Below are 12987 nucleotides of genomic sequence, written 5' to 3' on the forward strand. Positions count from 1 at the left end.
CTATCAAAGAATGACATATTTTATGGAACACCAATCACAAAGGGGGTTTCTTAAATTAAAGGAGAGTGTTCACTTTTACTGAAGTGTTGGACTTTGTTTCTTTTCCAACACTAACATATTGTCACATTTACATAAACTGCTCTTTAATGTGTTTCTTCTCTTTGATTCTCAGACTGAAGCTGTTCTTTCTAATAAAAAAGTGAAGTCTGACTCTGATCCTCAATGTGACACCAAAAACTCCTCACCCTCTAAAGACACAACAAGAACTCCCCCCACGTCCAGAGAGAGGTACTTTCCCCCACCTGAAGATGAAATCCTGCTGCCGATGATAAACAGCGCTGTAATTTCTGCACTTCAGTAAACAGAACTGTGTTTGTTTCTGCAGGCTGATGGAAGCTTTTGTGTCCATCCAGCTGGAAAAAGTGGGTCTGCGTGACGAGATGCTGAATTCATACATGGAGAAGAAACAGGCTGTGGGGGGTCTCATACAAACTCCAGTGAGTTACCCACAGAGGTGGATCGTCAGGCGGATGAGCAGGAAGATAAATGTGATTGTTTGTCCATGAAGTCAAATTAATTTCTCTCTGGTTGCAGGAGGAAGCAGCAGAGATCAAAAGGAGGCTCATAATCGACTTTCTCACGAAGTAAGTCTGTAAAAACATCTGAATCTCTTCGCTCTAAGACAAAACACACCCTCAGGTCGGAGGTAAAGTCTGTGTCTGCTTGTTTCTCCACAGATTCAGCTCCCGGATATCTCAGTACTGTGTGAGAGCACAGGTTGTTGAATATTACTACAGTTTAACTTCCCTTTTAGAGGAAATACCCTCCATCCAAAAGACCCACTTCATGATGGGACGAGCAATCAACCACAAAGTCACTCTGGATTCAGGAGGTGACCTCTGCCCTGACTCCAGGTACCACCAGCTTTATTTATTATCACATCACAAGACAAAATTTTTTTTTTTGCAAAATATATTTATTGGGTTTTATTCTTTTTTTTTTCACAAATAACAGTAACAAAAAACTTGCACAACATTGGTCTGCACATCCATCATAAATAATAAAGAAAAGAAAAAAAAACATATATATATACATATATATATATATGTGTATATATATACACACATCCATATATACATACACATATATTTCCATATATACAGATATGAAAACAAAACAAAAGCATACAACACATAGGTAGATTATTAGTATTGGGGTTGGTTTTTTTTTTTCCTTTCCTCTCAAAATGAGTGCAGCGTCCAGAGTTAGTCAAGCATAATACTTTCAAGAGTGGAAGCCACAGTAGAGTTTGAGAAGCGGAGATACGGGGTCCATATTCGCATGAATTGTACTTTTTTGGAGTGAAGCAAACAGGTTAAGTACTCAACAGGAAAACACTCCAAGATTATCTTGTGCCAGTTAGCCTTAGATGGTGGTTTTTCACTTATCCATGACAAGAATATATTCTTCCTGGCAGCATATGTAAGAATATTATACAGTCTGCCAGAGCAGGTACCAACAGTAGCATCTTGACATGGATAACCCAGGAGCAGAGAGAGAGGATTCATGTACAAAGTCACACCAAGAATTTTTTCCATATCTTGCAAAATGTCAACCCAATATCTTACATTTTAAACACAGAGGTGAGAGTTGGGGATTCATTTTATGTCTTTGACTGGGAGAGATCTGCAGGCGGTGCAGGATTTGAAATTGCAGTAGTCTAGCCCGATTACAAACCGATATCTTTCTTGTATGGTTCCATATCGCGTCCAATTTATCCTCACCAATATTCACTCCAAGTTCATCATCCCATGTTTTTGTAGCAGCTGGAACGTTCAACTCATCAGTCTGGCTTAAGACATTATAGAAACGAGTTATAGATTTCTTAGTTGGACACTGAAGCGGTAGCTGCTCTATGGGTGATATTGTGGCATTAACACGGAGAGTGGTTTTTCTGACTATAAGACAACATTTTTAATTCCCAGTCAGAGTGCTGCCAGAATGACACCCTCACTGCAAACGCCCTGTCCTCTTACGTTTTTATTTTGGCATCTGGAACACAAACTCTTACCTGACTCCCTCTCTATCCACTGTCCCATCTCTGAAAATGGAAGCACACAAGTTAAAGAATAAACTTAAAACTCCCCAGATATAATGTATAGTGATCACCCGATATGTTGATTCATGCCTTCTCCCAAACAGGACCCCTCAGTGCGAGCAGCAGCAGCAGCTTTTATCTGCAGACGGCAAAACTGTCCTCAACCTGTGGTTCATCCCTCACTTCTCTGAAACCCTGTACATGTTCAAAACACAACAAGTTCCAGTAAGAGCCTCAAACACATCCTTTAATCCAGCACTGCAGCACATGAGACATTTAGCTTGTACGTTGTTTATAATTCTCTCCTCTGTTGATCTGACTCTAACAGGCCTGTGCCTCAGCTCTTCATCACACTCTGCAGATCGCCTCAGCTCTTCATGATGTTGTTTGTTACCTGGTTAGTTTCTCCAGACTGGGAAACGCTGACGACTCATTAAGCTGCAGGAGGAGAGAGGATGAACAGGGCTCACTGTCAGCTGGATGGGGAGGAACTGAAGGCATTGGTAAGAGAAACTTTGAAACACCTTGTGCCTTTCTCAAAACCTCACAGGGCTGTTGCTCTTTCATCAGCAAAGATTTAGGACGCATAGAAATCTGTGCTTTTTGGGTCAAAGTCAGACGATCACCTGAGCCCCATATCTTGGACCTGGGGGTGGCAGTTTTATTTGAACCTGGTTGATAGGCTTGAAGAAGTCACCATAACTCCTGTGAAGATGACTGTGTATGAGCTTTAACCATAGACTGTATAAAATATGGACGTAGTATCCGTGACGTCACCCATCTGTTCCTGAGCGCTGTTTTGAAGCCAATCGACGGCGGTAGCCATATTGGAAATGCGGGACTCAACCAGGCAGAGTGTGACGTAAAGAGGCGGAGTTTGAGCCTCATAGTCAACAGCTATGTGTTCCCGACCGGGAGTCAAGTCAGTCATGTCCTTATTTGGGCAAAAACTTGTAATCTTAATATCTTCTGAACTGTTACGTTAGAAAAAAATTCACCCCCGTACAGTGTGTGCTGATAGAGAGATTAACTATGTAGAGCCAAGCCGTTTTTTAAACCAGGCTGTAAACATGTTTATTAATGCTGCAAAGATCGTCTTCTTTGAATTGGTGTGTATGTGGTTTGCAGTGTTTCTGCAGCCAGCCTCAAGTGGATTCTCAATGTATTGCAGTTTATAACACTTCTGCATGGGCTTCATAGTTTGAGACCGGAGTTTGCCGCTTGGCTTTAACCTAAACCTGCTGCAGATCAGCCTGAACTGAGGTTAAAGGTCATGAATGTAATATCAGGGCAGGTTCATACAACTCAGATCATGTCACTCAGAACATACATTTTTTGGGCATGCTTCAAGGTCAGTTAATGATTTTATTTTAGAATCTCAGCGTGACATCACTGACAGGACATATGTAGTATCTAATACAGACAGATTGGAAGAGTTACACTGTTAAAATTTGATTGACAGTCCAATTAATCTCATTATGTGTGTTTTCCTCTGCAGGAGCAGAGCTGCAGGAGATCCAGCATCAGGTCAACTGTTTGTCTGATCCCAGCAGCCCAGAGTCTGTCTGCTGTCTGCTGCAGCTGCGCAGGAGCGTCCTCCTGCTGCAGTTTGATACGGCTGTGAGACAACTCATCAGGTCAGTGTGGAGGAGGGCGACAGGACAGCCGCAGAGAGACAGCAGAGACATGCATTAAAGGGTCGAGCCTGGGAGTCGAATGTATGACCAATGCATCAAGTTAATGTTGTCTCCTTTGTGTTCAGGGAGGTGTTTCTCTCCTCCGGTGATGTTGGTTCTTATCAATGCGTAAACGACAACATGGTGAGCGCTCTCCCTCTGCTGAGTGACAGCCTCCAGGTCAACCTGATGAGCCTCACTCTGCGTGTGCCCCGACCTCTGCAGACTCGAAGCTGTCAGGTGAGACTGACTGAAGTGATGTCAGTGGAGAAGTCTCATCCTGGTTTGACGTTTGATAATTGAGGTCAGGATGTTTTCTTCTCCTGCAGGCACAGAGGATGTACCCATGGAGAAGTTTCTTGGCCTGTCATGGATTGTTCCCTCTGCGTGTTTGGGACGTCCCTCCCATCGAACACTGCATGCAGGTTCCACATCTATTACTTTTACTGATTAGTGGTATGAACTGAGAACAATATATCTCCACAAACCACATGATTCTGTAAAGATAACATGGAGGGTGTTTGTAAATCTGCAGCTGTGTCTGAGTGGTCTGAGTGATCGCAGCAGACTGCAGGCCAATGCAGCGACCCTCGGTGTCTCTCTGCTCATGGAGGACGTCCTGAACTGCAGTCAAGAGGCGGGGCCTGTTTGTCTTCATGGCATCAAGGATGACCTCCTGCACCAAAGAAAACCTGAAGAGGTAAGACTTTTTTAAGTTTTAATGCAATATTTGGTTATGCAGACAAACAAGATCTGTATACAAAAAGAAAGAGAGAGAATTTTCTGATACAGTTTGTCTTTGTTTCAGGAGGATGAACTCTGCATGGAAGCTGATGAAGAAGAGAAGACATCTGTGTCAGACTCTGCTCCTCTTCCTCAGGATCCGATCAGGGTTCAGTCTGTGCTCAGAGGTTTCCTCTTGCTCACAAAGCAGCTTCAGGTGTTCAAGGAGAGCTGGATTCGAACTCATCTGGGCGTTCAAGTGTTCACGACGGCCGGTGTCTATCAACAGTTTGTCAAACTTTACAGGTACAGGATGGAACGAGTTACATTTGTTAATTAGTTGTTGATGTTTATTTGAAATTTTTAAGATATGTCCAAACATTTTTAAAAAGTCTAAGTGCAATTAAATTACTTTAAAGTGTTTTAAAAGTGTTTCCACTGTCTAAAAACAACTGCAAAAACTATTCTCTAAAGAGACGGTTAAGATTAAGATTAGATAGACAATATAACCAAGGCTGCAGAGAGAGTATTATAATCTCTGTTTAATCTCATATTTCATCTCTTTGTACTCTGCAGAGCTGAGATCTTTTACCCCAGTATGAGAGCTCTGGCTCGACACATGGGTAAAGAGCAGGACTATGAGGTCTTACTCTCAGGCCGTCAGTCCCTCCTGCCTCCTCCTGGAGCTTCAGAGGTGGACGTGAAAACCTGGCAGGTACAGAACACTCAGTAACCGTATCAAATATCATCGTGTGTTTCTGTAACAAGACCTCATTATCTTTTTGAAACACACCTTTTATCTCTCAGCTCCACAAACTGCTGGAGAGCACAGAGTGTGACATGATCCGAGCGGTGCAGAGGAGGATCAACAGAGAGACCACTCTGGTGCTTTCAGAGCGGACTCGACACGACACGCGTCTCCCCACAGGTACACAAGAACACAAAACCAACCTGTAAGCATTGCATGAATACTAAACAGAGACTTAAATCACATCTACACTTGCCTGTGTGTGGTCAGAGCTGTGGAAGACATCCACCATGAAGCACAGTGTGTCCTCTGAGCGGCCGCAGATTGTGGAAACGTTCATCTGGCAGCTGATGGAGGGAGCTGAGGAGGCTGAGGGAAAGGTGATGCATGATAACCACATCCTGTAATCTTATAATAATAATAATAATAATAATAATAATAATAATAATAATAATAATAATAATGATAATTATTATTACTTATTATTATTATTATTACTTATTATTATTATTATTATTATTATTATTATTGTTGTTGTTATTATTATTACTATTATTATTGTTATTGTTGTTATTATTAATATTATTATTGTTATTGTTATTATTATTATTGTTGTTATTATTATTAATATTATTGTTATGGTTATTGTTATTATTATTATGATTTATTATTATTATTATTGTTATGGTTATTGTTATTCTTATTATTATTATTTAGATGTGTTATTAATTATTATTATTATTATTATTGTTATTATTAGTATTATTATTATTAGTAGTAGTATTTGTATTAGTATTAGCATTATTATTATTATTATTATTGTTATTATTATTATTATTATTATTATTGTTATTATTATTATTATTATTAGTAGTAGTAGTATTATTAGTATTATTATTGTTATTATTGTTATTATTATTATTATTATTATTAGTAGTAGTAGTAGTATTATTATTAGTATTATTATTGTTATTATTGTTATTATTATTATTATTATTATTATTATTATTATTATTATTATTATTATTATTATACACAAGTTTTATGATGTTAATGGAATGTGGAGGAAACACTTGTACTTTTAACTAAACACCACTTTGTAAAAACACTTAACTTACAGATTAACTTACATTCAAGATTGTTATCAAAAAATATAATAATGAACATTTTTAGCATTTATAAAGATTTGTAGTTATTTTTTTAGAAATTGCAGTGATTTTTCTCCTGCATGTCTGTGCTGATGATGATGATCCTACAGATGTTTACAAGCATGATAATAAAGCCCTTGAATCTCTTCCTCCAGCTGTGTGTCTCTCAGGATCTCCTCCAGCAGAGTCTCACTCGCCTCGGCTGCTCCGTGATGGAACGAGAGCGTCGCAGCTTCCTGCTTCACTCGCAGTTTTATGAGCAGATCCTCCAGCAGGAGACTCAGCTGCTGTATCACAGGGAACAGGTACCTCGTCACATAATACACCCAAAGTGTTTATAGAATGTCATCATCATGTGCAGAGGTATTGCTCGCAGAATCATGGCTGTTTTTGATTTTGTGTGTAAATGAATCCTCTGGTCTGTTTTTAACTTCAGGATTTAAAGCATCTAAAGGACTCTCAGACCAGCAGCTCTCACAAAGAGGTAACCTATTGGACTTCACTTTCTCTGGAGGTTGCTTTTAGATATGACTTCTCAGTAAAAAGAAGTGATTTTTTTCTTGAACATGATCACCAACAGAAGAAGGTTGTTACTGATATCATGAAATCTGTATGTGGGATGAGCTGTTTGTTCTGTCTGCCAGCAGGGGGCGACTACACTACCTGCAACATAAAGTCAGATCGCAGCCATGTGAAAATCTTCTGGTTCCATGTCTTATCTCAGTAAACATGTCTGTGTTGTGTTTCTGTTCGACAGGTGTCTGCTGTGTGTCGTGACATGATGTTGGAGATCTCAGCGCTGCAGGCTCAGGTGGCTCACCTGGAGGAGGAGAAGAGGACTCAAGAGGACAGACTCAGTCTGAGGTTTAGAGAAGAGTATGAGCCTTTGATCCGACACCTCTGCTCCACCTGCATCCAGCTAAAGGTGACAAACTGCATGTTGATTCTTCTGAATTAATCATTTGCATAACTTTTTTTTTTTGCATCTTATACTATTTGAAGTTTTGCATTTAGAGGTTTGTCCTCCTTTGACTCATTTCTAAAGCCAGAGTGGAAAAAACAGATAAACTCCTTCTGCTTTGAAGCTTCATCTTCACCTTTTTGAACATTTTGATCCTTTATTTTTACACACCAACTCTCTTTAATAAAGTCACTTGTTGAAACGATGAAATTTCTTCTTTTTTGTTTTAAAAACTGTGTCCACATTTTAATTGTTGCATCTTCTTTACTCTGTGTGTGTTTCAGGGTGGACTGGATGAGCAGCGTCTGCAGATGGAGCAGGACGTGAGCGAGATGGTGAACAGAACTCGAGGGGAGGGAGTGGAAAGAATGATCAAGCTCAAGAGGAAATACGGCTGCACCAAAGACGACCATGGACTCACACTCACAAAGTCACAGGTTCAGGATTACAGAGATGTGGATAAACAAAAGAGAAGACATTCATTTTGTGTAGTAGCTGTTTTGTTGAGGAAGAACTGACATGAACTGCTCGTTCTCACCTACCTGTGTTGTCAGAAAGAAGAGGTCCACGAGCTGCAGCAGGAGAACAGGCGGCTGAGCGCTCTGCTCTGTAAACTGAAAACTGTGAGGCGCTGGAGGCAGCTGGTGGAGCAGGAGAAACTTCACCGACAGCTGCTTCAATCTCAGCAGGTCAGTTTCAGAACATTTAACACTGATGATTCTTTACATCGCTGCAAGACAGAAACTAAAGCAAAGTGGACTCAAGTGTTCAATGAACACACACAGGAGTGTATAGCCTCAGTCTCTTTTCCTCTGTGTCCTCACTTTGAACCCTAATCTGGTAAACTTGAATATGTTGAATTAATTCAAACAAGATTTAAAATTTTAAAATTGAGGACATTTATTTTCACATCATAAGTCAGATCATGTTTTTATTCCCTTGTGGACAGAACAAGTTTGCCTGAAATGCCTGATTTAAAAAGATTTCTTTATTTATGAAACTTATATGAGTTGAGGAACACTGTACACAGAATATTTTATTTTCAAACTGTATTATATATTTGTCAAATAATGTTTTTACATTCTCTTGAAATAGCTCAGCATCATCGTTACCCCTGTGTCTCTAAACTCCTATTCAAATCAAAGTGAGCGTGTCCCAGTGATCACAGTAAGAAGAGTGATGGACAGTTTTCTTTACGTGTAGATGGAGATCACCTGTCGCTGTGAGGCCCTCAGAGTGAAGATGAGAGCGGAAGAGGAGGTGATAATCCTGCAGGAAGAGCTGGAGGCCGTGAGGACCGAGTTGACCCGCTGTCAGGCTGAAAGCAGCTGCAACAGGACGCGGCTCAACAGGAAGGTACGTGAGAGTTTCTGCTGCATGAACATCAAAACTTGGGTATTTTAGCTGAGGAGACAGGAGATGATTGGAGTAGAGAGAGGGGGAAGACATGAAGCAAATGGTCAAGGTCAGGAGTCAAACCAGCGATCACTGCGATTTTGTTTAATTTAATTTGAGTTTATTTGATTAGGACAATGCACATTAATCAACATTTCAACAGTGTGCCTCAATGTAAATATGCTGGAGTTAGCACAATAGGTAAATTTCATCCGTAGTCCTAAGGCAGGTACAAACATAAAACAACAAGTTTTAAAACTACAGGATGTCACAAAACAGTTAACAGGACACTACAGGAACTGATTTACAAACACATTTTACATACAAAACGTTTGTGACATTATAAAAACAGGATGGAAGGTGAGGCCAAAGCCCCCGGGACGGGCATCAAATGAGGAAAAAGATTATTCATGAATACATGACTGGTTTATTTTTAATTTTTAATTTTTTTTTTTTAAAGGTACAGTAGTTCTCAATCTCCCCAATGTGCGTTGGTAGTTTGTTCCAGGACTGTGTGCCTCTGACAGACTCTACCATTTGGCTGAATTAGTTTTTTCGTCTCGGTACATCACAGTCCCCTCTAGTTTGTGGTCTACAGTCATGGCCAAAAGTTTTGAGAATGACACAAATATTACATTTTCACAAAGTCTGCTGCTTCAGGGTTTTTAGGTGTTTTTGTCAGATGTTTCTATGGTATAATGAAATACAATTAGAAGCATTTCATAAGTATCAAAAGCTTTTATTGAGAATTACACACAATTCATGCAATAAGTCAATATTTGCAGTGTTGACCCTTCTTTTTCAAGACCTCTGCAATTCTCCCTGGCATGCTGCCAATCAACTTCTGGACCAAATCCTGACTGATGGCAGTCCATTCTTGCATAATCAATGCTTGGAGTTTGTCAGAATTTGTGGGTTTTTGATTGTCCACCCGCCTCTTGAGGATTGACCACAAGTTCTCAATGGGATTAAGATCTGGGGAGTTTCCTGGCCAAGGGCCCAAAATCTTAATGTTTTGTTCCCCGAGCCATTTTGTTCTGACTTTTGCTTTATGGCAAGGTGCTCCATCATGCTGGAAAAGGCATTCTTCATCACCAAACTGCCCTTGGATGGTTGGGAGAAGTTGCTCTCGGAGGACGTTCTGGTACCATTCTTTATTCATGGCTGTGTTTTTAGGCAAGATTGTGAGAGAGCCCACTCCCTTGACCGAAAAGCAACCCCACACATGAATGGTCTCAGGATGCTTCACTGTTGGCAAGAGACAGGACTGATGGTAGCGCTCACCTCGTCTTCTCCGAACAAGCCTTCCTCCAGATGCCCCAAACAATGGGAAAGGGGATTCATCAGAGAAAATGACTTTACCCCAGTCCTCAGCAGTCCAGTCCCTGTACCTTCTGCAGAATATCAGTCTGTCCCTGATGTTTTTACTGGAGAGAAGTGGCTTCTTTGCTGCCCTCCTTGACACCAGGCCTTCCTCCAAAAGTTTTCGCCTCACTGTGCGTGCAGATGCACTCACACCTGCCTGCTGCCATTCCTGAGCAAGCCCTGCACGGGTGGTGGCCCGATCCTGCAGCTGTAACACCTTCAGGAGACGGTCCTGGCGCTTGCTGGACTTTCTTGGGCGCCCTGGAGCCTGTTTGGCAACAATTGAACCTCTCTCCTTGAAGTTCTTGATAATTCGATAGACGGTTGACTGAGGTGCAATCTTACTCGCTGCTATAAACTTCCCTGTTAGGCCCTTTTTGTGCAATGCAATGATGGCTGCACGTGTTTCCTTGCAGGTAACCATAGCTAACAGATGAGGAACAATGGTGTCATGCACCATCTTCCTTTTAAAGTGTCCAGTCACTCAATCATGACAGATTGATTGCCAGCCTTGTCCTCATCAACACCCACACCTGTGTTAATGTGTGTGACACCTGTGTGTCATTGAAATGATGTTAGCTGGTCCTTTTGTGGCAGGGCTGAAATGCAGTGGAAATGTGTTTTTGGTGATAAAGTTCATTTTCAAGGCAAAGAGGGACTTTGCAATTAATTGCAGTTGAGCTGATCACTCCTCATAACATTCTGGAGTATATGCAAATTGCCATTATAAAAACTGAAACAGCAGACTTTGTGAAAATTAATAGTTGGGTCATTCTCAAAACTTTTGGCCATGACTGTAGTATTTATCATATTGTATTTTTTTTTTATAAATTTGAGCAATGATGTAGGGGCAAGCCCATTTAAAACTTTAAAACCCAGACAAATGTCAGTGTAGGTTTGAAATTTTTCACTGTTTTATTATACTTCCTGACTATATTGCAATAATGGAAGTTGAGAGGTTTCCCGTCTAAAATTTTGATGGTCTTCTAAAAGAGAGACTTGATGGGTTGAAAAGTGCTGGCTGTTGTGTGTGACCAAGTTGTAAAACAATAAGTGATGTGAGAAAATATCATTGCGTGCATATAGGTTTTGCTTACCTTGAAGTGAGGAAAGGTCTTATATTACTGAATTTTTAGAGGTTGAACTTTATGATATTTGAGATTTTTTTAATGTGTTCTTTAAAGGTGAGATTGAAGTCAAAAACTACCCCAAGATCCTTGAACTTTTTCACCACTTCAAGTCTGTCTCCGTTGATCTAAACACATGGTTGCTGTTGGTCCTCTGCTGACTGGCGAGAAAAAAACATGCATACAGTTTTCTTTGTATTAAGATGTAAACAAGAGTTTTGAAGCCAGTGAGATACTGGTATCATAGCTCCAGATCATTGTGCGGCAGCATCATGCTTTGTCTTTGCGTGTGCATATACAACTGTCATCTGCATATAACTGCATGTTAGCATTTGGACAAGCATTTGGTAAGTCGTTTATGTAAAGACTAAATAGGATTGGTCCCAACACAGAGCCTTGTGATACTCCAAATGGGCAGCTACTATGAGGACTATTGTATATTGGATGCATACTTAAACCACTAGGCCAACAACACCCTAGACCACTGAGTTTTGAGTTTTAAACTGACTAATTCTAACAGATTACCAAGTGGGATGATAAAAATATTGATCTTAGTCTGGTGTAGTAATCCTGGAGGTTATCAGGAAACAAACTGTTGTAGTGATTGTGTAAACTATATTTAATTCCAGGTGGTCGAGGCCTCTGTCTGGATTTGTTCATTAGTATTTATTGAGACTTTTTTGGGGATAAATATCAAAACTACAAACTCTGAACCAACTTTACTCCCTTTAAACTTTGATTCGTGTCAAACTTTTTGGTGTCGTGAGCGATGACATTTTCAAACTTTCATAATGTCAGACCCTGAGAGGCTGAGAAACTGTGAAGTTGGGTTTATCACTAAATCCCTGCTGACACTCAGACAGAGGAGCTGCGTGTCGCACGGCATCAGTCCGCTCAGGAGGCCCGGAGCCGGCAGGAGCTGGACAGCTATTGCGTGCAGAGTCTGGAACAAATGAGAGTGGACGTGGAGGACAGAGAGAGACGGCTCAGAGCGCTCAGCGAGCAGCTGGACCAGGGCAGCAGGATGAACCAGATACACAGACAACGCAGCGCCAAAGAGATCCGACAGGTGTGTAGATCTTTATCTGAGTTATGTGTGTAGAACATGATGGTCACAGACTGCACAGAAGTGTCTGTTAGATGCTGATCTACTCCTCTGAAAACCATGTCCTATACTATAGATTTAACAGTATTGGGCAAAATAAGCCTTCCTTCTTTGGTCCCTGGTTGTGTGAATTTTGTGGTGTCAAATGGATCAGTGTAAACATGTTAAACTGTGTTATTTTGTTAGTGTGCAAAGTTTCATATAGTGAGGTGAACATGTGTTGGAGTAATCCCTTGATTAAACTGTAGGCTGCTCTGACCAGCTTGTTCAAAAAGTCACACAAGAATTCAGTGAGATCAACACGAGATTTACGCAATTTGTGACATCACTAGTTGGTGAATCTCCTAAAAAGGAAATGTGTCATTTAAAAATACAAAAATGACTTTGTTACATGACAACAGCAAAGGAGGTTTCCAGAATGCTGGAAGGGCCTTAAAGAGACAGTAGCTGAAATTAAGTTTTTTATACGAAGGCTAATATGAGTGGTTTCAAATACACCAGTCTGAGATAAGTAAAGATGTTTGAGCTATCATGTGACGTTTGAGCTAATCATGTGACGTTACTAGAAAGCTGTCAGAGGGAAAATATGAAGCCTAAAAAATTAACATAAAATCCTCTTCTTAAGCATTTGAATAGCATAA

At 40.4% G+C, this 12987-nt stretch overlaps 1 protein-coding gene across 1 annotated transcript in view; it reads left to right on the plus strand.

Moving 5' to 3' along the window:
- si:ch73-242m19.1 (coiled-coil domain-containing protein 162) overlaps positions 1–12987 on the plus strand; it is a 27598-nt gene that overhangs the window by 9099 nt on the left and 5512 nt on the right. Inside the window, exons 11-31 of the mRNA XM_034675508.1 lie at positions 173–288; positions 386–497; positions 595–644; positions 738–914; positions 2203–2323; positions 2427–2601; positions 3597–3735; positions 3861–4014; positions 4104–4199; positions 4310–4474; positions 4583–4803; positions 5074–5212; positions 5305–5425; positions 5516–5625; positions 6549–6698; positions 6830–6877; positions 7151–7318; positions 7639–7791; positions 7909–8043; positions 8558–8710; positions 12101–12310. Of these exons, the coding sequence (XP_034531399.1) occupies positions 173–288; positions 386–497; positions 595–644; positions 738–914; positions 2203–2323; positions 2427–2601; positions 3597–3735; positions 3861–4014; positions 4104–4199; positions 4310–4474; positions 4583–4803; positions 5074–5212; positions 5305–5425; positions 5516–5625; positions 6549–6698; positions 6830–6877; positions 7151–7318; positions 7639–7791; positions 7909–8043; positions 8558–8710; positions 12101–12310 (2913 nt within the window). The remainder of the gene's footprint in view (positions 1–172; positions 289–385; positions 498–594; positions 645–737; positions 915–2202; positions 2324–2426; positions 2602–3596; positions 3736–3860; positions 4015–4103; positions 4200–4309; positions 4475–4582; positions 4804–5073; positions 5213–5304; positions 5426–5515; positions 5626–6548; positions 6699–6829; positions 6878–7150; positions 7319–7638; positions 7792–7908; positions 8044–8557; positions 8711–12100; positions 12311–12987) is intronic.

This window comes from Notolabrus celidotus, chromosome 22, assembly GCF_009762535.1.
Source record: "Notolabrus celidotus isolate fNotCel1 chromosome 22, fNotCel1.pri, whole genome shotgun sequence".
Lineage (NCBI taxonomy): Eukaryota > Metazoa > Chordata > Actinopteri > Labriformes > Labridae > Notolabrus > Notolabrus celidotus.